The following is a 25,511-nucleotide window of genomic DNA, read 5'->3' on the forward strand; positions in this document are numbered from 1 at the left end:
ATATGTTAAATACTAAAAGTATAATAAAATTTATACACTTGGGAAGTGTCCGCTAACGTCTTCAAGTAAGTTGCAGATGGCACTGATTCACGGAATGTCACTGACGTCATTATTCAACTCTTTGTTTCAATTTTCTGGTAGACTGTATAGAAGAGTTTTGATGCAACATGTAGGTGGGTTTACTCTATATATACACGTTTTAGACGAAATTCAGAGATCCTGAACATTAGTCATCAAGTTTACCGAAGCCGGGTTTCCCCGACACTGCACCGACGCTGCTGTCATACATGCATTTACACGTCTCTGTGCAAGTGTAGTGTTCTGCATACGTCGAAGCAGTCTGTACAAAGAAGCAAAGTTCACTGAAGTATCTCGCCCCCGCGTTGGAGCTCCATGATTACTCATTCGAAGTTTTTGAGCTTTGGAGTTATATACCAAGTGAAGTTTGACAATGTGGAAACAACAACAAGAAAAAGTCAAGATGACGAAGAACTGCAACTTGTCTTTGTATTACATGGAAGTAGAAAAAATACACCAAACATATAGCCTACAGGAGCAACACATAGATGTTACAGTACCAAATTAAATTTATCTCCCACTATACCCCGCCAGACTAAGTATAGGACCTATAATAACATTTATGTGCACCATGATCAAAATGTTGCAGCCCAGCGAATGGAAACCTCATCTTTGCAATTACACTTTACTAATAGGTCTACATTCGTAGTATATAGGATAACATATTATATGCCCTATAATGGGCCTACTGATATACTACTCAAGAACACGCAAATTCTGTGACTAGCACATTTATCTATATTCCCGTTAGTGTTTACTCATGATTTCTTGGCTGATAAAAGTGACGTATCACTTGTCTCGTGAATGACCTACTTGATGGATAAACACTACATTAACAGCAAAAATCCATGAGCTGTCAAACGTGCCATGTAGGCTACAATTGTAGGTACATTGTAGTACACTGAACGGCTAGTCAATAGTTTTATTCGTCTCGACAAATACTGAGTAGATCGCGCCTGACGACTCTTTCACGGGTTCTTCCACTCCTAGCTTCCATTGACAGTGGAGTTGCGCCGTACAGGGCTGTAGCTAGCTGCGTGTGTGACACGGGGGTTATCCCATACCGTCTTCCGGGGATCGGATCGCGAAGAGGCGGCACGATCTATGAATATGCAGTGTGTAATCAGGCACGTCATTAAGTGTAGGATGCCGCAAGTGATGTTGCCAATTTGAATACCGCCGTCCATAGCTTGATTCTGGGCAGCGAAAAGCTCAATGGCTATGTTTGGACCATTGATCTCTGTTACAAAGGAACTACACAAACGTTCGCAAGTTAATGCATGCTAGTGTATATAAGTGCAATATTATCTCGACAAACTTTTGTGAAGTTTTTGAGATTAGAAATGCACAATCCGAAACAATTAAAATGAATAAAATAGCAGTAACCCAATGTACAAACTTTGTTTTACAAGTTTGATTAAAATGAATTCGAAAAAAACAACAATATTACAGGAGTTGTTAATGCAAGCAAGTTGTTACGTAATATGCCTTTTAATATAAAATGACTACCTCAGCTTCAAGACTACTTCTGTGCTCTTTCCACTTCTCACATTTCGTTAATCAGATTATTGTTGTCATTATTGCTGAGACATTCACATCAGAAAATAATCCTACGTAATTAGACATTCACATGCCAATCATATTCGTTGTTTAAAGTCACATTAGTAGATTGGCAACATCTCCGTACAACGCTACTCCCCCCCCCCCCCTTTTTTTTTTTTTTTCTGCTCAACTCTTCTTCGACGCATCGGCGAGTATGGTGGTGGTACGAAACAAACTGGAGGTCGCAGGGCCTCTACGGTACCGCATGATGCCTGCGTGCGCTAGAGTTGTGACGTGAGCTCGGTAGCTACACACACACACACACGACACCGCAGCGTGTGTGCGATATCCGTAGAATGTGTGTAACAATTTGTACTAGTGTTATTGATTACACGGCTGGACTCTTCGAACTTATTGAAGCCAGTTACTAATAGATCGCGAAGAAACTGCTCGCCCCAAGAATCTCGGGGTTGTTTTGGGGAAGATTTGCCACCATAGTGGTTCTACAGGATACTATGGGGGATTACCTGTCCCCCATCCCCAGAAGCCAACAGGTAATCGACCGACTACGAGAACGATTCGACAGATTAAGGAGAGACACTGGTCTTGCTCAGAGGCGATTTGACGCTGCAAATCCTCTACGCCGGGAACAGGAAAGGCAGGAAACCGACGAATATTACAGACGAAATATTGAGAACCGTAATAAGAGAGCACCGAGGAATGTAAAGCAACAAGAGGGTGGACAGTCAAAAGTTAAAACTGAATCCAACGGTAACTGTTCAAACTGCGAAATGGGCCGCAATCAACCCCAAGTTGTGGTAAGCATACTAACTTATCCTTTCCTGCATGTGCAGCAGCGCACGTAGGTGTTGTATACTTCATCGCGTCCAGCCCGTCGGCGTGTGTCCCCGTTTACGAGTCGTGCGAGGCCACTGCCAACGGACTGGTCGATAGCCAATATGATGTGTGGATGTAAACTAGTTTTGAGCCTTGTTTATCTGTAAATGAGCTCATGACGAGTCCGTGGTTGTACATTCTCATGTTTGTCAATTCTTTCTCTGTTTTAGTATCGTATCTGCTGTGGTCGTGTGTAGTTTCATACTACAGCTTTCTTCTCATTAACAAGTGATAACGCCAAACAGGCACGATCGGATCGGCAGACTTTGTTGCACTTTGTTTGTCGATCGCAGCCATTGTATTCTGTTCCCCGTCGTCCCCATAAGTTTGTACGTACGTACCTGTACTTGGCTAGCATAGCGGAGACGCTGCGAGCTGGCAGCGTAGCTTGAAGCTCACAGCTGATTGATCAATGCACTATTGTGCGAGTCTTGAACTCGACTCGCGCACAGCATATAGCTAACAAACACATCGGCTAACAAACACATCGGGCTCATTGCATTTGGTGGACAACACTCAACTTCAACATGTCTTGTGTGCTAACAAACGTGTTCTACATTCGTGCACATACAAACTAGTAACTTCTGTTCAAAGGCAACAGCCCTTATTATTTGTTTCCCCATTGGGAACTCTACCCTTACTCTACATGTATGTAGATTGTACTTGTAGCATGTATTGTAATTTGTTATCATGTGGTTTATAAAATTTAATGTAGGCCTAGGTCCACTCTTGACAAGAGATCAAACATGTTTTGCCAACTACAGTATTCAGTACCGTATATATCAGTAATGTTTGCATTGGGTCTACTTGTCAACTGACTAATGACAACACAACTACAATGATATTGATACAATGCATTATCATACTCTACTACTAAGACCTTGATGTTCTGCGTGTGCATTTTGAACTAAACTTGCTTTGAAAATGAAAGAAAACCATTTGGAAAAGCAAGAAAAAATTGTACTGGCATTAAAGCAATGATTTTACTGTACATATAAAAATCATTTTTACTTACTACATATTTAAAATGACAAAACAAAACAAAACAAAACAAGTATTATGATAGGAGGTTGATAACTAACTACTTGGCAATTAAAAAAAGGTTAAAGGGATCATATAGTTATGGTTGAGACCTACTTTCAGTTTTCTAACATTTTTTGGTGAGATAATGAGAAACCTCTTATGAAATTTATATGAAAGAGCATGTAATTCCATGAGGTATTCAATGTTTATTTGATGAAAATTGGTTTTGAAATGTCTGAGATATCCAAAAAAGAGCGATTCTGAAAAGTATGGGACCCACACTTTATTACGATCGCTTTGTTTTACTTTGTTTTGGGATGTTTCAGCCATTCCAAACCCCGATTATCATCAAATAAATTTTGAATTCCTCTTAAAATGGTATGCTCTGTACTATATCAAAAGTGTTTTCTTGGTACCTCACAAAAAGTTAAAAGCCCAATTCTCATCTCCACCAATACTGTACCATCCCTTTAAAGTAAAGTAAGAATAGTGTATATACGCCGTATATCTAGCAAATCTAATTTTTCACAAATTGGGACATCGGTACAATTTTGCAAGTGGTTAAATTCATGATCATGGAGTACCATAATGAATAGACATGTTTTTGTGCATTTTTCAGTCATTGGAATCATATTGGATGTTTTTTGTGTGTTGCTAAATTCAAAATAAGCACCTGACTTGCTAAATTCATAAAAATAAACACCCTGCAAAAACAGTATATGCCATATGCAGTACAGGAAACCTTCCATGGAGAGATATCACATGACAGTTGTATGGCACTTTCTTAATGGCAGTAAAATTTCTGTTTGTTCACACCTCTGGTCATTTGTTTAAAGTGGTTCGGCAACTACAATTTTATAGGTCTATGTGTTCATGCAAAATACACATTTCTGAAGTGCTGTACAATAAAAGCTCTGGAGAGGTCTTCACCTCTGTTTTGCCAATCTTAAGCACTTGCTGGAGGTATAATCTGCCTTCTTTCATGTCCCTGCCCAAAGGAATGAATCATTTTCATAATTTCTTGCACCTGTGTGATAAACACTAAAGCAGTGTCATGTTGCATCATTGCCCATGTGAATTACTTGCTACAGATTACCAAGAGCTTTGATGGACAAACAAATTTGTTTTGGTTTTTCTACCACCTAGAATGATGGATGTAAAAAGCTAGACTGTTTTCAAGTGAAATTTATGTTATCAGCTAAAAGAAAAGTAATGGCCAGTACTGTCACAAATTTGTACAGTATTAAACCATTGCAATTATCTTAAAAAAGAGAAAGGAAAAAAGATGTATTTTGTATTAAATACACTGGTCGTAGATTTCTTCAGCTGTGATGCATTGTATACTGGTATCTGCACTGAAGTATTGCTAAGTACGAGAAGAATACACAGCCAGCTACTTTGTATTGATTTCACGGCCATCCTCTCACAAAATTTGAGGAAAACTCTGTCAGAAGCATTCTTTTTTTCAATTGCCAATTATCTACACGTAGATATAAGTACTTGTTTTCATAATAAAGAAGCCAATTCTTATGAAAAATGAGGCTTTTGAATGATCAAACAAAAGAAAAGTCACATTAAGAAAAGTATTGAAAAGACAAAACATGTTAATCGGGTTTGATTGGTTGATTATATTTGGAAGTGCATCTTTAATGAAATACAGTTTGTGTACCTTTAAAGCTGATGCCCATTCATGCTAATTTGATATCATTCAGTTCAAATTTCATAGTACCAGTACATAGTTTTTTATATTATTTGAACATTCTTCAAAAAAGTGAATAAAGTTTTGTCTATCTTTGGACAGAAATTTTCACAGATTCTCTTTAAAGTGAAAATACAGAATCAACATTTATGATTTACTTTTTATCACAGGATTGCAACATTTCAGTCATGCCTCTTATTCAAGAATTTTCATGTACACTGTATGTGAAGGGTGTACATTTAGGCACCTTATGCATTTTTTACATGAAAAGTACTGTACATACAAACTGTGTACTTATGACTCAGATCAATTCTGGTCCACCACCTTGGAAAAAGAACACTCTCAAAAACATAGCAAAGTATACACCTTTAGCCCCTAGCTTCTTTCATGCAACAATTTTCTTGAAAGCAAGATATTATTTGGGGGGGGGGGGGGCGAGTCCCACTGGTTCCTTTTTTCCGACATGTTTGTTAATTAATTATGTTCATTAACTCTTCGATCGGCACCAGGCCCGAGCCTGGCCGGCGCCTGGTGCTAGCTTCAGCAGCGCCAAAATAGCCCGCTCCTGGCGAGGGCCACTTTGGCCCGACCCATTCATAAACTCAAAATTTTATGACTTAGCTCGGGCCTGGCCTGAGCCAGAGGAGTTACTGAAATGGGGTAAAAGTCTACTAAGTACTGTTATTGTCTTTTGTGTGTTTTTGTTTTTTTTTTTGCAACGGAAAAATGGTTTTAAAGAAATTGTAATCATTGATAAAATGTTTAATCATGGTTATTAAAACAATATATTAATCTAGTAAAAGCTTACAGGTAAGTACTGAGTTGGCAACAAAACTATGCAAGATCCTTTTGGCTCTATTTGGCAGTTTTGATGCATCCCAATATAAATGACCAAGGATTCGTTAGAGAGAAAGGAAGAGAGAAGGGGAGAGAAGGGGGAGGGGGATGAAAAGAAACAGACTTGTTACCAGTTTGGAAAATATGAATTGAAGTGCACTGCACCTGTTCTGCAATATGAATTTTTCTTATTTTCGTTTTATTTGAGAAGAGTTAGACATAGTCTTTTTCCACTGGAAGCATTGTGCATTCATTGAAATTTCGGGAGATGATGCAGTATAGGGAGTGTCTTAAGACTGATGTGATCTTCAGACAAAATGTAGATGTTCATTCATATGATGCCAAGTTCTCAATAAAGCAAGAAGCAGTGCTGTCATTGATCATGATTTACTGACACTTTGTAGAACCATCCCTCCGCTACCAGAATGTTTTTTGTACACTAAAAATAGGGAACATATGAACAAGGAAAGATAAACATTGATGGAGCATCCCACCACTCTCTTTCATGTAAGTCATGATAGAAAACATGATTATTGTTTAAAAAGGTATTCTTCGCATCTGACTAAGGAAGTTATGCAATTTTATTCCCAACTAATGAGATGGCACCACCCCCCCCCCCCCACCCACGCACATGGAGAAGATCTTAAATTGCTAAAGGTAGCTTTATCTGTACCTTTTTTGCTTCCTTTGCTTCCTTTCTGAAGACATTGCACATATTGTAATTTCTGGTCAATTATCAGAGTATTGTTATATGCAAAACAATATCATTACAATTAAAAGCTATTCTTTCCTTATGACCTGAAAACCACCAAATTCTTTTTCATTTTTTTTTTTGAATGGTAAGAGTGAACATTAGTATTGTTCACGAACAAAAAGCAATCAAGTATCATCAAATTTACAAAGCTCATCTAAATTTCTGTAAATCCTAAATGGAAATGATGAAGTTAAGAAAACCAACTTCAATTTCTTTATTGTTTTCTTTAAAAAGTATTGCTGTTTGGTCAACATATAAGAGGACGTCTATACAGTTGTAGGCCTATCTTCATCAGACCAAAGTTTCAAAATAGCGCACAATTTTGTGGTTTAGGATATTAGCCTGATGTCGAATTAACCCGCCATTTGTACAATGAAGACGCAAATAGTGCACTATTTGATCGTGAAAATTTTCCCACATATCTTGGTCTAGTTCGTGAGATAGCATGCTAATTTACAAATTAACACGCTATTTGGGTTTCATCTCCATCAGCCCAAAATTTTTGTGATGCCATCATAGGACCTCCTGGGTAAACCACTTTCGAACCACTTGCTGAGCCGAGTAATGATGCAAAGTATGCATGCTTCAATTTTGGGCTAATTTCCCAAGTGTGCTGTTTTCATGCTGATGAAGACACACATTTGTACTATTGGGCTGTTTTTCCAAACCGCAAAATACATATAGACTGTTGATTTGAACTTTGTTCTGATGAAAACGCCCCTTACATAATTCAATTGATGTTATATTCGAGCTCGTATCATTTATAAAGTGATAAAAGGTTTTGTTGCATTTGCATAATCGATATTTATGCCTTGTTCACTCTCCCACAAGTTTACATTTGTACGTACAGAGTGCATTGACCTCAGCGCACACTTCAGCAAATTAATTAACTTACTTAGCTGTGATTCAAATTACATTGTACATCAATTTAGCCTCTCCACTAATATTCAGTGCAAGTTCATTGCCCATCCCCAGTGAAATTTGAGTATACTTACATGTAATGATGTTTACAAATTAGATTGTGGAGGACTTCTTTGCATGGCCATTCCTTTGCCTTTGCTTTGAGAGAAACATATTGCCCACTTTTAAGTTACTGTAAAAGTGGATATTTTCGCGCGACTAATTTTTCGCGCTCGGCGAGTTAAGAAGAGTTTCGCGTGTTTTTAATTCCGCGGTATCAAGACATCAACTGCAGGAACATATGGCAAGCAAAGATAATCGCGTGCTTTTATTTTCGCGCTAGTTTCTGATTGCGCGAAATGCGCGAAAATTTCCACTTTTACAGTATCCTTTTTTGCACTGTGAAAGATGCGGTAGCATGGGGAATCATGGAAGGTCAAATTCATTCGCTGTCCACCAGGGTACATAAGACAACCATGAATAGCACCGGTCAGCGAATATCTGTATCAAAGTGTACGCCCATTGGTAATGGTCAACTTCAGTTGAGATTCTGTGGCTGTGTGTGTAAGAACGTAGAGGTCAGTGATAAAGCTGTATACAGCTTAATAGCTGTACACAGTTTAATAGCTGACAGGGATCCTTGAATATCAACCGGCCAGTCTTCCCACTCTGTAAATCCTCACATGCTCAGGGTCTTTAATTGTGAGTCCGCAATTCTCCATTTTAGAATTACTGTATCAAAGCGCAACATAGAGGGTGCTCTTGAACATATGTCACACAAACTTCCACATCTGTTTGCTTGGCTTCTGTGGAAGAGAAACTTGAATACCATAACACGTACCAGAAACATTTGTAACATGAAACTTTCGCAAATTGGAGCAGACAGCCTTTTACGCGCCTTTTCGCGGTATGGAACTTTCGCGAATCACCGCTGACATTCAATGAATTGTGTAAACAAACACTTTCACAGGCATTTTACTTTCATGAATCTTAACTTCTTGTAAAATTCGCAAAAGTTTCTCGCAGCCATGCGATTTTTGTTTTTGTTTTACAATAGCATAGAAATGCAGTGCAGTCATTCCTCTGCAAGATTGTGTAACCAGTGTAAGAAGCTCCCCTGTCAATCTTTTTTTTTTTTTTTTTGGTTGTAGTTTTCAAGATGAGGTACTGTCCTTAAGCACTGTCATGTCACTGAAACTTGCATTGACAGCTACATACACATTACATAAAACATTGTCATATTGTCATACATGCTTGGTTCCATACTGTAGACACTGGAGATGTGTTTGACTTCAAAATTTTGTGAATGTTTTGTAGCCAAGGCGTCCTTGGGTATTTGATTTTCTGGTCCATAGTATGGAGAAGTGAAATAATGTAATTGTAGAACTACATGTAGTATCCCCACAAGTTTCACGCTAAAGCTCATATGACTTTTAATACAAGTACAGTAGCAATGTCTGCACAAGTGCTGCCTATGGATGAAGAAGCAGTTGTGTGAAAAGCATCTATAAAAGATTTGAGAAGAAATGTCATAAGATATTAATAACTCGTGGAATATCTTTCATACAAATTGCTCCAGTGCTTCATACATAAATGAAAAAGAAACATTTCTGTGCCAAACAGCTAAAGTACATAGACCTTGTATAAAAATTTAGGCAATGAGTATTTCTATCAAGAAGTAATATTTTAGAGAGTAAAACAATAGACCTTTTCCCCCCTCAAATTTTTGTATTTTTTTTTTTATTTTGATTTTACTTGTACCCCATGGCAAGATATATAATTGTTGTAATAAAGGGAGATTGTTGCTAGCATTAAATTTACACAGGCATGTAGATGATCTTTTTTGTTCTTGTTAGCATTTACACATTATTTCCTGGAAAGGATAGAGGGGAAAAAAAAAAAAATTCTGAGAAGCTTTCATATACCACAGTGTAATTGTTGGGTGTACCACAGTGTTCCCTGGTAAGTTTGGCCAAATCCCAAACTCCAAGACGCATTGTACCCATCCAGACACTAGGGCTCCCTCTAGTGGGCATGTTGTCTGTAGGCTATTGTGAAAGGCGTTGGGGGTAACCTGTGTTGTATAGGCAGAATGTAGAGCACTCGACTGAAGAATGCACTCACACACGAGCCAACATCCGTTGTATCATTATGATATACCAGTACACACAGAGACGCAGCATACATACACATGCACACAGGCCAATCAGAAGTGAGTCAGTCTAGTCTGTGACTAACGAAGCATGGCGTTACCTTACAGATGGAGTCAACTGGTCTTGGACTGGTTCACTTTGTGACTGGAACAGTTACACAGAGAGCTGTTCCTGAATGACTAATCTTCAATGCACTTTCTTTTTAAGCTTTGGGTCCTTTACACTCCTGTCATGCCGTAGCTACAATGCCAGGATGTAGCACAATGTAGTGTCCTGAACATTGAATTGTGTGTAGATAGTATGCCGTGTGCAAAACTTGCTGCTTGTGCCTTCTGCACAATTTCCAATGATCAAACGCTTACGAAAAAAAAAAAAAAATCAAATCCTGAAGTCTAACTTTGAAGGAATAAAAGTATTATAGATACTACAACATGACAAACAAAACAAACAAACAAACAAAAACAAAACAATAGAAAAGTGTTGTGCAAAAAGGAGTTTCAGAAACACTTGTGATATCTAGTTAGAGTCAATATGATTTCTGGAAATGTCAGTGTAATGACACTCTCAAAGAGTGTACCATAATATTTGGTTTACAGGGCTGCTTTTAGTGTTTTAGTGTCAGTTGGTGATTACAATGCTGTTACTCCTGGAATAATCACATCAATTTAATGGAACCAGTACGCCAGTCCTTACCTCTAGTTAATACTACGTACATCTTTTTGAACTTGATGTGAATGGCATGTACTTAAGTCAAAAGTCAAGTGCCAAGAAGCTTGCTAAGACAGAATAGCTACGCTGAGTAAAGTTATAGACCTTTATACTGATATTACATTTCCTGGAGGATTTCTTAAAAAGTTGCTAAAACAGTCTAATTTGTTATATAATTACAGTAAATAATTATATTACTGTTATCAATGGCCTTTCCGTTATGACATGTTTACAGTCATACCATGCCGTCTGCATTTGCAAAATGTTCCCTCATATTTAGAGTGGAAACAGACGTGTCTTCAACTCTATCCTATAATGTTAACAGTTTTTTAAAAATTCATCTATTCATGAACTGGTTTGAAGTGGAAAACTTTGGTCAATCTCATTCTGTTTTAGTCTTGTTTGCAGAGCTCAATATTATAGGTGGCTGGATGGCCCAGGGCCACCAAACATTAATGTCAGACCACCAAATTTCCAAACAAAATCTTCTATTTGTGGCCTGATCAACTAAGAGTCAAATGGATTGATATGTTTACTTTTATATCAGGCCAGTACATTTTTTTTTTTTGACTACCTACCAACATTTCAAATTTGAAGGTTTTAGTGGCCCAAATACGCCACCGGAAAAAAAAAAGGAACAAAAAGTAGAAGAAGTTAGTATCGACTCCTGTTTTTGGTAAACTGTGCATCAGAACTACAGTGTATGTACTTTACTTTTACTGAGTGCATGAACTAATACTTTTGCTGTACTAAAACTACAATGTATTGCTGAAGTCTGCAAGTGTAATTACAATGTGGCTTTGCAAGAACAGGTACATGTTATAAAAAAGGGAGGATTACAACTCGCAGCTTGTCAGTGTTACAGTGTGTCATCGTACACAAAGGTCTATTCATTTCATATCTTGTACATGAACTGATGCTTTGTGCCAAGAGTACAGAAGACAGCAAAGAAATTTCTCTGTGTAATTACCATTTTTAACTTTGCCTCATACATTGTACAGTGTAGTTGAAATTGAATGAGTAGAGAAGAATTTACAGTCATGCACTTGAGCTGAGCCCCTGTACTGGTAAACTACTACTGTACTAGTATATTGTATGTGACTTTAACTTAATTAAGAGTACTATGCTTGAAACACTGTACATTGTAAACTGCAATGCTACAGTGTATGTACAGCATGTAGACTTCCCCACCAGATTATTCTCGAAATTGCTCCAATACAGAGATGTCCATGTCAACCAAAATGTATCATGGTGTATGGTGCTACATTGTATGTGGGAAGTTGTATCAGTGGGTTCATGCACATCATTGGCAAAAAGTAAATAAAAGAACCAACTCATAAAACCTACTGGGTTTCATACTCCAGTGTGTTGACAGTGCCACAAAAAACCAGCAGGAATTTGCTTGCCCCGAAAACTTTAGGATATCTTGATATTAAACGGCATGCACATGCCTGGCTCCCTGTGATGGGGTGAGCAAACTCCTGAGATACAACTGTAGGTACAATGTAGGACCTACAGTGTACACCCCATGAGTGACGGTAACCACCCTACATTGTGTGTAACCCACATGCTTGCCCAAAATGAAGAGAGTCACATAACCGAAACATGGAATTTTCACCACTGAAAGGTGAGCGAGCATTCACAGTTAGCAAAAGCAAATGGGGAATTGAGTGAAGTTTGAAAATAAAATGCAATTCAGATGAAGTAGATATCTTTTTTTAAAAGTTGTTTTCTGGGTACAGCTGTTGTAGATGTCTAGCTAGCACTTCTTATTCATTGTATAGCAAAAGCTAATTGAGATGGGGAAATTATGGTGAAGTTTGAAAACAAAATGCATTTCATTCAGATATGTAAGTTTATCTTCTTTTTTAATTTATTTTTTAAAGTGAAGTTTTTGGGTACAACTGTTGTACAATCTGTATCTAGCTAGCACTTTTGAGGAAAGATCCAATTGTGAGAAAAGTTTGTTTGTTTGTTTTGTTGCTATTAATCAGAATGCCCCTTCTTATGCTTTGGTGTTTGTAGAATTGCAATAAAGCTGAAGACTCTATAACAACTCAATAACTTGTCGATTAGTGACTGTCCCTGGTCCTAAAACTTTAAAATTATGAATCGAATAGGGGGAAAGATACAGTTCTCCAGTGTTGTTATTTTTGCATCATTGCTCATCTGCATAACACTAGTATGCTTTAAAGTCAATATCAACTTAGAGTATGTCACGTGGTACTAAATGTATATTGTGACTGTGTGACTTCACTGATTTAATCAATGAATTATTGCCATGCTGGATAAAGCCCTTGTTTTATCTTGTACATGATAAACTGCTCTAATCTCTTGATCTCTCCGAGTAGAGATGATGAAGACATAGGGTTAGGGACATAGGCACATCAAAGATGGGTGTGTAGGAAAGATTATACATTGGCCAAAAGCCCGCCCTGCCACCCACTCAAGGCACTGTTCTTCAGACTGAGCAGCCCCTGTACTGCCCCAGCAATTTGGGTCAGAAAACTGCTCACACCCAAATATGTTTCTTGATATACCATAAGACAATTCATTCCCACCACCCCCCCCCCTGCTTGCTTGTTCTATTACTTGAATGAAGGGGGGGGGGGGGGGCACTTCACACAGTGTACATTATTTTTTTTTTCTTTGCCTTTCTGGAATACTGTATACTATAAAGCAATATATTTTCATAGCATGAAATTTTAACAAATTGGAACTGACAGCCTTTTTTGCAGCATAAATTTTCACCAGTTACTACTGGCTTTCAGTGCATGAATGAAGTGTTGACAAGAATTTTTGCATGCATTTTAATTTTTGCGAATCCTGGCTCTCTCGAAATTTGCAAAATTAAAATGCATGCGAACATTTCTGGTTTTACAGTATGTTGTTTATTTTGCTGCATTTTTATTTTTTGTGAATTTTGCGAGTCCACCAATATTTGCGAAATCAACACCTTGCAAAATTATAAGGCCCCCCCCCAAAAAAAAATGCATGCAATGTATTGTCTCCAAGGTGGAAAATTGTTCTCTTTTCTTTTGAAAATGACAGCACTTCTATCTAATTCTGTCATTGTTGTTATTAAATTCAACCACTCATGAAAATGTCTTCTATACATGTCCAAATTCCCTAAAAAACTGTACCCACAATGTATATGGTGTATGCGATGTAATGAACAGTTTAGATTTTGCTTTGTTGGTTGCTCTGTCAGAGGAGCTTAAAATTCTGATGTTTGAAGGGTACTTGGTATCTGGTATTAAAAGAAGTTGCTTTAGAGGAAAAGTTGAAATGAAAGTAGTGTTTCAGTGCGATGGTATTAAAATTGGGCACTCGGAAACGTATTGTTTAAGTTAAATGATACTTATTTCATTATTTTTTGGCCATTGTCTTGCAGATTTTGCGTGTTTGTAATTCACTGCATCATTTTCTTGATTTGCTTGGGCATCAGGAGCTCAAAAACAAGATAATTTGTAGGCCTATTTTTCCAAATTGTTAGGAGGAATTGACTTCCTAGTCTTGTAGGATGTGAGTATGATAAAGTTATCATCTCAATAGAGGAGCTCTCTGTTTGAAGACGAATGGAGGATATTTGAGCTGAGATCTTTCAGTGTGTAAGTTATGTGACACTATCTATAATTTTTCTCATTTTCCAATACCCAAAGAAATGCAATTGGCTGTAAATCTAAACAAGGCTTCCACTTCAAGTTACATTTAATAGGGTTCTTGCAGTCTGTCCATCACATTTACAGTTGTAATATGATGATATTTGCTATCAGTGTATATACAAGTATGTCGAGAGTGTGTAGTTCCTGGACAACAAGCAGTGGTTCTTCCTCTTAGATACTCATTATGATATTCACCTTGGACTTTTTTGGCCAGTTGTTTTTACAGGAGAGTAGCAGTGTTTTTTTTTTTTTGTTTTTTTTTTCCATTTATGACTGAGGCAAACTGTGAGAATCACTTTGTGACCGTTCGTAAATTGCTCTTTTTTCATATTCCTAGGATCAGGCTGAGTCCTCTGTTGTTTCTGTTACAAGTTCTATAATGAGAAACTTCCTTGTTTGTAGTTGTACAGGAGTTCTTCATCGAAGCATTTGTCTCCAAGCTGCATTTTAGAGCAGAAACACAACCTTATATATGAAAAAAAAAAAATAATGTCTTCTAGGCTGTAATGTCTACATAACTCCCATATGTGTACATGTACCAATGGCCTCTTGTAGTGATAGTACAACCAAATGAGATTTTTAGCCCCATTTACCTATCATGGCAATAAGAAATAAAAGTGCTGTTTGCAATTTTGTGTGGTTCTCTGAAAATCAATTTGCATGCAGTCTTTGCATCTTTTTAGTTTGTGTGAAGATGAAAGTGCCTTGCCTCACAAATTAATGATTCTATTGATATAAAGTGAGTGTTTAAAGCTTTAGTGAGTCAATTCTTGTCCTGCTCTTTATTCACGTGGGTTTTTAAAAGTTTTGTTCAAGTTGGCTGCATTGACTTGTTGCTTTATTACAAAATTAAAGTGTATGTCATCAAAGTTCTTACAGTTGTCCTGCAGTTGTACTACTTAATGTCAGGAGAAGAAACCTGTGGACCATAAAAGAGTAACCTTTGCTGTCTGTGATGTGTGACTAGTGTTGTTACATGTTTAGCATGGCAAGCATTGTCGAGGACTTGAAGAGATCTCAACAGGGGGATTTGTAATGCGGGGGTTGTGTGGACATGGATTGTCGACATGTTCAAGTGCATTCGCTTTGGAACATGGGTGACCTTTGACCCAAAGCCTGGGAATAGCTGCTGTCTTCATGAATTTTGCAGTCGAGGGAAGCTTTGCGAAGACCCGACTTTCCCAGTGCTCCCCTGACTGTCGATGTTTCCCTGTAGAAGATAATAAAAGTAGATTACTTGATGTGGCGTGAAGTAGGCATAAGTATGTGTAGTTTAGTGTTCTGTAAAGAATGTACGAAAGAATGTCCCTGGCCCAGATTGTAATACACTTGAATATAATATTTTTATGTTTGTAAATGTCACACAGAGTTTCCACCTTGTACTTTTTATGCAGTATTTAGTACTATTGTAGCCAAGAATACTGCAGGTTTCATTAAAAAAAAACAGAAGAATGTTTTTCCCAAATTATGTCTGTGGCATGAGAGAAAAAAAAAGTACTGTATGATAGTATCATATTTTTTTTCCTACCCAAAATATGAATGTATGCCTTTTCAGCCCTTTGAATATTGCAATGCTGTTTACAAGGTTAGCATCCCTGGTTACAGTAGTCTCTGTTGGGACTGTGAGATCTATACATTTATGTTTACCATAGTTGATTGTTTAGTACATAGGTGCATGGTTTGAAAGATGTTGGAGGCAAATTCAGAATTTACTAAACTTCCTCCTTTGGAGAAGAAAATCACTTTTTGAACTCTCTGAAAAATAATGTTGTATACCAACAACTTGTTGGGTTTTGAGGAATTTTGATCATTAAGCAGAGCTACAAATTTACAAGTACTGTTGTGACATGATGTTTGATAAATAACAAACATAGATGCTACTTTAATAAACAAGCACTGTTGATGTATTGTTCCAAATACTTTTAATGAGTTTTCCTGCTGAAGCAGACTTGTGTGCAATTGCTTTTTGTTTCTGAATGTGAGGTATAAAAAGAAATATTATTTAAGTGCTCCTGTGGACCTGCCATTTTCAGTTCAGAAATGATCATGAAACTGCTTTTTTTGTTTGTTAGTGTCACGATTATGGCTCTATATTTTTTCAAGCCTATCACCTCTTTTCACATCCTTAGGATAAGGCTAAGTCCTCTGTTGTTTCCCATTGCCATATGCACATAAAAAACAAAGAACAAACAAGCAATGCAATGGTCTTTCACAGAACACTACAAATAGACGTTCAGCGTTGTTCTTTGCTGGTAAACACTCGGAGTGTCCTATTGAGCCTGCTCAGTGTTGATTTGTTATATCCGTGGTTCCGCAATTGGCTGGTTCTGCCCAGCTATGCCGTTGCTCATTGCCTGGAGTGCGTTTCAGTGTGTGTGTGTGTGTTTGTGTGTGTGAGTGTATGTTTGTGTGTGGATGTAAGGCTATTTGTGTGGTGCAGTGCTGTGCATACAATCATATTTTTCTCCCTCATTCTAAGTTCATCCGATGCCCAAGCTGCATGGGATGAAAATGAGCCTGATCATGTATTTGCGGCAACCCGGGACGGGCTGTGTGAGAAAGCTTGCACATGGGGTAGTGAGGTAATGAGAAATAATATTGGAGCCGCCGTGTAGTTTGTAGGAGCCATGATAAGTATATGCCACATATTGCTCCGGCTTCTTATAGAATAGCCCAAGTAACAAAATAATACAAGTATCTCTCATACGGCTTAGATTATGTTGTTAGTAAAATTTCGCTTTGGTTATAATGATGTTTCTTACAACAACAACAACAACAAAAAGAAAGAAAAAAAAAGAGGAAAGCCAACTTCTACAAGGAGCATTAAAGTTGATAATAGAAATAAAAGAATCGACAAAAGTGCAGTTTTTCATGTCAAAACTTGAATTTGATTAGTTAACTATAGCTATTCACACTGATTTGTAATATTGCATGCCAAAAAGGAAATCATGTGTGGCAGGATTAGAGTGTCTGTTGTAAACAAATCAGCAGGAATGTATGCCTGATTACAGTTGGAGTGAATATATGAATATATGCATGTCCCCTCCCATCCCATGGAACAAAAACAAATAGAAATTTGTATGCACGTAGAGGCATAATGTCTGCATCAGAATGAAACAGGCTTAGATATCTTGTGCTGGGAGTAATTAACATTTTTTTTTTTTTTCTGCGAGGCCCATCTTGTTATCTCCTCCCGTGCTTAACGACAGACGTGGGTACATAAAATTCCCAGTGCATGATGGGAGCCCGAAGCTGCTCCAGTTACATGCAAATTGGCAGTAATCTCATTGACAACCACCAGCCGAGAGGGTCACCATTGGTGTGCAAGCCCCATACGTATTTCATGACTTCATATTAATTCCAGGAGCCGAGATGTTAATGTCTCATGTCTCTCTCTCTCTACCTAATTTTTCTCCTTCCAAGATATCTGAGTTGTACCCATGTTACCTGGTTCCAGCACCTCCATAGAGTTGCATCTTTGAACCTAAGGAACATCTTATTCCCTCAACAAACCCACCCGCCCCACCCTATTCCATGACCTACCTATTCCCCCCCAAAAAAAAAAAAACAAACAAAAAAACAAAAAAAAACACCTCCCAAAAAACCACAAAAAAACACCAAAACATATAATTTCAAAGAACGGAAAATGATGGAACCAATCATCTCATCCAGATTGATTGTGGCTTTGGCTCAAGTTGTTCTTTTCTGTATCTTTTTTTAAAATCCCTGAATACTGGAATAGGAATATCAATGGTATGGTGTCATTCTTTCAGTATATTTGTGTGAACATGCAGGGATATAAAGTGACAGTGTATGTGAAATACAACTTCATTTACATATTAGTAAAGTTATTTACATATCAAAATTATTTCAGCATGTACATGAGAAGTTGAGAGATAGGAAAAGAGAAAACGTTGGTATGAACAGAGACACAAGATGAACAAAGTGATGCTCAAAACAATATGCAATGTTGCATATTGTTTTGAGCATCACTTTGTTCATCTTGTCTTGATTCGCAAAAAAGCAGACTCTCTAAATATGAGGTGTAATACTGTCTGTATTCAGTCTTTGATACAATGTGTAATGTAAGCCCCTTCTGATCCTGCACTGTTAATGCTATCAGTGCTAGCGACAACTTTCTGATGTACTTTTTGACAATGGCATGTTAGCCAATGGTTGTGAGAGGGTTGTACAGTTTGTGAAAAAAAAAGACTTAAAGGACAAGTCCATCTTCATTTACATATGGATTGAGTGAATGCAACAATATTAGTAGAACACATCAGTGAGAGTTTGAGGAAAATTGGACAATCCGTTCAAAAGTTATGAATTTTTGAAGTTTCTGCTCACTCAAGGCTGGATGAGAAGAATACTATAGTTGTGATGTCACATGTGTACAACGATATAAAGAAACAATAAAGAATTTCAACATATTTTCACTTTTCTCGCATAACAAAATAACACTTGACTTCTCTCTTTCAAAAGGCAGGGGGAATAATATTAGCCTTTTTGATGTCAGTAACAAGTCTAAAAAATTTGCACTTTATTCAAAAAGTGAAATTTTGTGAAATTCTCTTTTTGTTTTCTTTATATCGTTGTACGCATATGATGTCATACATTGCAGTAGTCATCTCATCCAGCAGTGACTGCGCAGATACTTTAAAATTCGTAACTTTTGAACAGATTGTCCGATTTTCCTCAAACTCTCACTGATGTGTTCTCATAATATTGTTGCATTCACTCAACCCATATGTCTATGAAGGTGAACTTGTCCTTTAATAGACGGCTGAGTTTAGCATAGTAAACATACACGGAGAAGGTTTTTGGGCAACGCCTGTTCAGACAGTGGACTTACGTGTATCGTTCACCCCGTGTTTTGATCTGGCAATGTTACCCAATGCTTTGATTCCGAGAGTGCTCAGAGAATGTCTGAGTTTAGTCTGTTAAGGGGGAGTATAATACTCCTTTAACTTTGTTTTAAACTGTCACAAATTTGATGCCTAGATATTACTGCTGCCAATGAGAATGACATTACTTTTGTCGGTTGATTCTCCTCTATGCCAATACATGTAGTATAAGTACATGCTTTATTTCCAGAAAACATAGAATTCCATTCTCTCTATAATTACGTAGCCTTCACCCCAGTCTACCTACGCTCTATGATACCTCATTGTAGATCTGAACAACTTTATGTTATGATATCTGCAATAATGCGAATTTAGTTGTCCAAAGTTTCTTGCAGGAGTGATTGGTTTGACGTTTACATTATGGGGAAAACCAATGGGTCAGGCTGACACCCTACTTTACCTTTGTTCTTTCTCTGCACAGCCAGGTTGTACACAATGCAGAATTGATATGATTGTGATACAACTTGTACTTCATGTCCATTATCATACAGTGGTGCAATGTTATCATGGCGACTATTTTCCCATCATCAGCACTGGCATAAATCGGCACAACGATAAGGATCCAAATGCCGATATTCCTTCCATGTCAACTTTTAAACAGTGAAGATTTCAACAGAGCATATAAATGAGAAAAAAAAAGTTATTATTTGCAGGCATTTATTGTTGAATAATCACAGACAAGAAAATATTTTTGTGCAAAATAATACTGAAAATTATTTTTACACAATTTTGGTAACCCAGGGTACAACGCAGACAAAAAATAAAAAATAATAATAATTCAACAAAATGGTGAATTTTCATTTGGTACCCCAGGGTACCAAATATTGCATCATACGCTGCAACGATGGTAACACATGTGCTACCCTGCAGTGTGATACGCTAGGTATGGTAAATACTTCAGAATTTTACCCTAGGATCTGCTGACAATTCTGTCTTCAGTTCTACGCACAGTTGTAATTCTAGCTCTGAATGTTGGAAAAGGCACTTGTCGTATAAGGACGCAAAGTGACTACTAAGGTCCTGTCGGTGCTACTGGCATGAGGGTCATATACACTGCCAGTGAACATTTTGTGACATTTTGAAAAATAGTGACACTGTGATGAAAGTCGCCAGGCAACTGTGTCAAAGGCAAGTGAAATCTGGTCAGTGAATGGCACACCTAAGTGTGAAGTTTGCTGTGACATTTTGCAGTGAGAATGCTCACTACAGAAAAAGATGTGATATTGTTGTGCGATTTCCACTTGATATTTAGATACCTCCCTACTGCCACGTAAAATGTATGGCTAGCAACAGCAGCTATAATGGCACCATAGCCATTGTTGCATGTAAAGAGTAGCAGAATGGAAAAGCAGTCGCACCTACGCTTCACGGTGTTGGCAAAAACTTGCAATATATAAAATATTTCACAAATTTTCAGAGCAGTGCAATTGGAAAGCTCAAATGTTATGATTTTAGTATCACAATATTTCACAATGAGGATGTCATTAGAAAGTGATTTGCTGTGTTAGGTTAAGATATGTTAGTGAAAGGAATTATTTGTTGAGCCTCTTCTACTCAAAAGTTTTCGGTGTTAGTTTTTCTAATTTTTGAATTGAAATGCCGTGATGAATATGTAGATGCCGTAATTGACAAAGACTATATACCTTTTTTCTCCTTGAAAGATTATTTCAAAGTACATTTTCATATTAAAGAGTGAATTATGACACTCATAAAACATTCTTATTTGATTGGAAAGTATTATGAACATTTTTGATTCTGGCCTAAATAGGTTGTTTACCAATTCAATGCCCTGCATGTTGTATTTTCTGAGATTTTGCACTAATTTTCAGTCACCTGAGCCAAAGGCTCAAGTGAGCTATTGTGATCGCTCTTCATCCGTTGTGCGTAGACTTTTTACATTTTCATCTTCTTCTTGAAAACCCCATGATCAATTTTCACCAAACTTGGCAGGTAGCATCCCTAGGGGGATAGGATCTCCATTTGTTCAAATGGGCACCATGCCCCACCTAGGGGCCTCAGGGGAGCCCAAGCCCCCAAAATTAAGGAATCTTAAAAAATCTTCTTCTCTAGAACCAGAAGTGATAGAGCTAAATTAAAGGTCCTGTTTACCTTTGGGAACAGTGGTTGAAAAAGTGTTCAAGATATCACATTTAATGCATATATGTGTAGGTTTGTTGTATCGCAAAACATCTTACTGTATAAAATTCTTGCAATAAAGCCTGAAATATAAGGAGATATCAGTATTTTTCTCATTAAACCATAACTGTAGATGGTTTAGTCTGGCAACATTTTTATTATAACTATTGTTCACATTTTGTTTATTTAACAATACTTAACATTGAATACACGGATTCAAATTTTAACAGTATTTGTTTCTATCCCAAACTCACATTTTGAAACTATTTTTAAGCACTAATGCCGGGTTTTTGTTTCATCTGCAAATGATAAATTATGCCTTTAATACTATGAGTTACTGAGTAGTACATTGATGACTGTAGTTTCAAGTTTGTTCATGGGGGAATCAGGGGTGCCCCCTTGGGACCCAGGGGAGGGGGTGGGAGGATCCTAGTGGGGGCCTTGAAAAACCCCAAAAGAGTTTTCATGTAACTTGGCAGGTAGCATGCCTAGTGGGTAGGATCTCAATCCCTTCAAATGGGCGCCCTATCTCACATGGGGGACCCCAGGGGGCCCAAGCCCTCCAAATTAAGGAATCTTGAAAAATTTTCTTCTCTAGAACCGGAAGTGATGGAGCTAAGTTAAATAGTTAGTACATTGATGACTGTTGTTTCAAGTTGGTTTGTGACTGAATCAGGGGTGCCCTCTTTGGGACTCGGGGAGTGGGTGGGATGGGTCCAAATTGGGACCTACATTGTACATGTTCATGTTCTTTTTGAAAACCCCACAATGAATTTTCAACAAATTGGGTAGGTAGCGTGCCTAGGGGATTAGGATCTCAATTTGTGCAACTGGGCACCATGCTTCCCTTGGGGGCCCACAGGGGGCCCACCCCTTCCAAATTAAGGAATATTAAATCTATTTTCTAGAACCAGAAGTGATAAAGCAAAGTTAATACCATGAGGTAGTGCATGGACAACTGTAGTTCCAAGTTTCCTCATCGCAGATCCAGGGGTGCCCCCCCCCCCACCCCCTTGGAGTCGGGGGGGGGGGGGGGGGATCCAAATGCGAGCCTAAATTGTACATTTTCATCTTCTTCTTGGAAACAACATAATGGATTTTCGACAAACTTGGCAAGTGGCATTCCTTGGGGGAATAAGATTTCAATGTGTTTGAATGGGCACCATACTGCCCGTGGGGGCCCCAGGGGGCCCAAACCTCCTAAATTAAGGAATATTCAATAGTATTCTTTTTTAGAATCAGAGGTGATAGAGCTTTAAGTCTTTGTTCCCCCAAACTGCATTGTCCAACTTTTTAAGTACAGTGTACTTAGCAGGTATTTTTACCAGTGTGAGGGAATATGCAAATTGACACCATGCCCCTAGCTCTCAAAGATGCTACCACCCCAAGTTTCCAATGTTCTTGGGTAAGAGTCTGCAAGAATGCATGGAAGGTGAACTTGCGATACTCAGGTGAGCACGAGATCCCTGGGTCTCTTGTTTCAATTCACCTATCAGTTCTTGTCAGTACATTTCAATACTTGTGTCCAGAATGCGTGGACTAGTTATTGCTACACTGGACCAGCCTTTGGTCATGCTTTGTTGTTGTCACAACCTCCAGTACAACAACATAATGCAAAAAGTGAGTGTATTAGAAACATGGTGGGTGATGTTAGCATTCTGGTACATGTGTACATGTACCTTTTATGATACCAATTATGTATGAATACAAAAGTATTGATAAGTTTATGTGGAGCCACTTAGGGATGCAGTGCTTGTTGTGGTGGGGGAATCTCTTCTGGTCCAGTTGTGATACATGCTTAGAAACACGAAAATGAAGCTTTCTGAGACATATTTTTCCCGCGGATACTTTGTCTTCTTTGTGTTTCACTTGAGCATGATGATTGAATGATTCGATCGCTGGAAGGAGGTCGTGATTAAAAAGGAACGGAATGAAGGGTATGAAATGCTGGCTTTAAAATCGATTCCTGGCAAATCCTCATCTTGACATTAACCTTAAGACTGCCAAGATGTTTTTCATTAGCCTTCTTTCAATTGTCAGCCATTTTGTACAGTGTGCCCCCATACACAGATGAGAGAGATGTCTTCGTATTATCTACCCTAGGTCTCCTTCCCTGTGTGTTCTGTAGTCAAGCTACATTGCTGTTCCCTTCACGGACCTCCCTCCCCCTCCTTTCACTTTCAGATTCCCTCTAATTTTAGGATATTTTCCTCGCCTTCCTGTTGCTTTTGATACTGAAAAAGCGAACAAACATCTTTTGCTGTGTGCAAGCTATACATTCTGCCATTTGACTTCATATCAGTATCGAGATATAGTTCCTTAGAGCTTTGATAAGCTAGTTATTTGGTATTAAGTTATTCCTTATCTTTTTACATCAAACTCCTTTGCTGTTTATGATTTTTAAATAAAAAAACTATATTAAATGAGCCCTATTGATAACTTCACTGCACAACTCTTTTTTTCCACATTGGCAACACTGTGTCTTTAGATATTATGGGATTCTTTCCTTCTTAAAATAATAATATGGAAAAATTCCAAGATGACTGAAATACTTCGCATGATATTGTTGTAATTTTGGTTTCAGCAGTGCTCTGATACAGCAGAATGAAATAAGACATATTATTTACGTCAATCTTTGTTTACACAATAGTCGTGGGTGCATTTTGTTATTACTTGTGAATCTTTATTTAGAATCTGGAGCTCTCACTTAGTCTCAGACAGTGAATACAAGAGGCTTGTGTAATTCTCTGTTTAAGGTTAAGTTTTGTTTGTGGCTAAGTGTTGTTGAGTACTCTGTGGGTTTTATGGGGCTACTTTGATTTGATAATGTTGCAGTCACTTGGAAAGGGTGTTGTATGTGCCATATATTTCACTATGCTTATATATTTTACAAATTTTATGAGTCGACTGATATATCAGGAAATCGTTAACTTGGGGAAAATATTGCCTCCTGCAAAAGAAATGCAATGCACATAGTTTCCATTGTGGGAAGTCACTAAGTTTCCTCTCAAACAAGGTTTTAACTTATTCCTCATTCTTGTAATGTTCTCCTCACTTGCAAATTCAACCACCTAAGGCATTGTATTACAGTTGATTCACTTTCGTTTTTTTTTTTCAATGTTTCAGTTATTCAGAGAGTGATTTCTTTCAATTACTGTAAGATATCAAGTGTTGTCATGATTTAATTGTTTTAAATGATGACACAGCACATCATACTCATTCATTCATTCATTAATTCATTCATTTATTCACTTATTCATTCGTTTAATTCATTCTTCTGTTATAAAAATACATTGAAACTTAACTTCCACTGGCAGAAAATGTTAAAGTTGAATACAATGTATATCATCTGAAGACATGTGAAAGAATGAAATGTACCAAAGAAGAAAAATGGTTCACGTGCTACACGAATACATTAAAAATCTAAAATTCTAAATCTGTTAAACATGATAGATTGTGACTTAATTCAATACTTCTATACTGTTTACCGCTGAAGATACCAACTTAGAAAGGATGACTCGACAGTACCTTATATCTGTATTACTGTTCTATGAGCTATTTAAGAGCATTGCAGTTACAAATGACATGAGAGAGAAGGCATGCTAAAAGAAGTGACAATTATAAGACTTTTTAAAATGAAATGTATCTCAGTTCCAACACTTACAGTAATGATGTAAAGCAGAAAGAAAGCTGACTACCCAATTACTGGTGTATTTGATACAGCAATTGGCTTGACCTTGGAAAAGGAAATGGTAAAGGTACAAAGTAAACAAAAGACAAAGGTGTAAATAATAAAAAAGGCTAAGACAGTGCAGTAAAAGATGACAGGAAAATTATAGAAACTGAAAGAATATAAAATTAAGAAAGATGAAAGATAGGGGGGATTCAGAAAATTGTGGGAGGAAGGAGTTTGGGGAGGATGGAATAAAGAGACACCAAACTCAAAAGAATCCTGTGTTGATGACAGTGGGACAGGGTGTGTCTTTTGTGTGGTAGGAAAGAGGGGATGGAATGATGGATAAAACCTGGTCAAATCAGAATAAAGATATTGTTGGGGAGGAAAGGAAAAGAAAGTGATGGTAGAGGGTTTTTTCCCCCCCCCTCAAACGGAGGTGATCGTGCTCTCTTCATCAGCATTGAATGCTGCCAAGCACATCACCTCGGTGGATGCGTCGCCAACCTGCTCGCTGGATGTGATTATAATATAGAGACTGC

General features: G+C 37.7%; 1 protein-coding gene across 1 annotated transcript in view; it reads left to right on the forward strand.

The window, feature by feature from the left end:
• The first annotated feature begins 1,948 nt into the window (after positions 1 to 1,948).
• The window catches only part of LOC139725837 (uncharacterized), a 59,574-nt gene continuing 36,011 nt past the window's right edge, over positions 1,949 to 25,511 (forward strand). Inside the window, exon 1 of the mRNA XM_071636916.1 lies at positions 1,949 to 2,438. Within this exon, the coding sequence (XP_071493017.1) occupies positions 2,136 to 2,438 (303 nt within the window). The 5' untranslated portion in view covers positions 1,949 to 2,135. The remainder of the gene's footprint in view (positions 2,439 to 25,511) is intronic.

Source organism: Diadema antillarum, unplaced genomic scaffold (assembly GCF_040938485.1).
Source record: "Diadema antillarum isolate AM-2024a unplaced genomic scaffold, OU_Dant_1.0 seq00000061_RagTag, whole genome shotgun sequence".
Taxonomy (NCBI): domain Eukaryota; kingdom Metazoa; phylum Echinodermata; class Echinoidea; order Diadematoida; family Diadematidae; genus Diadema; species Diadema antillarum.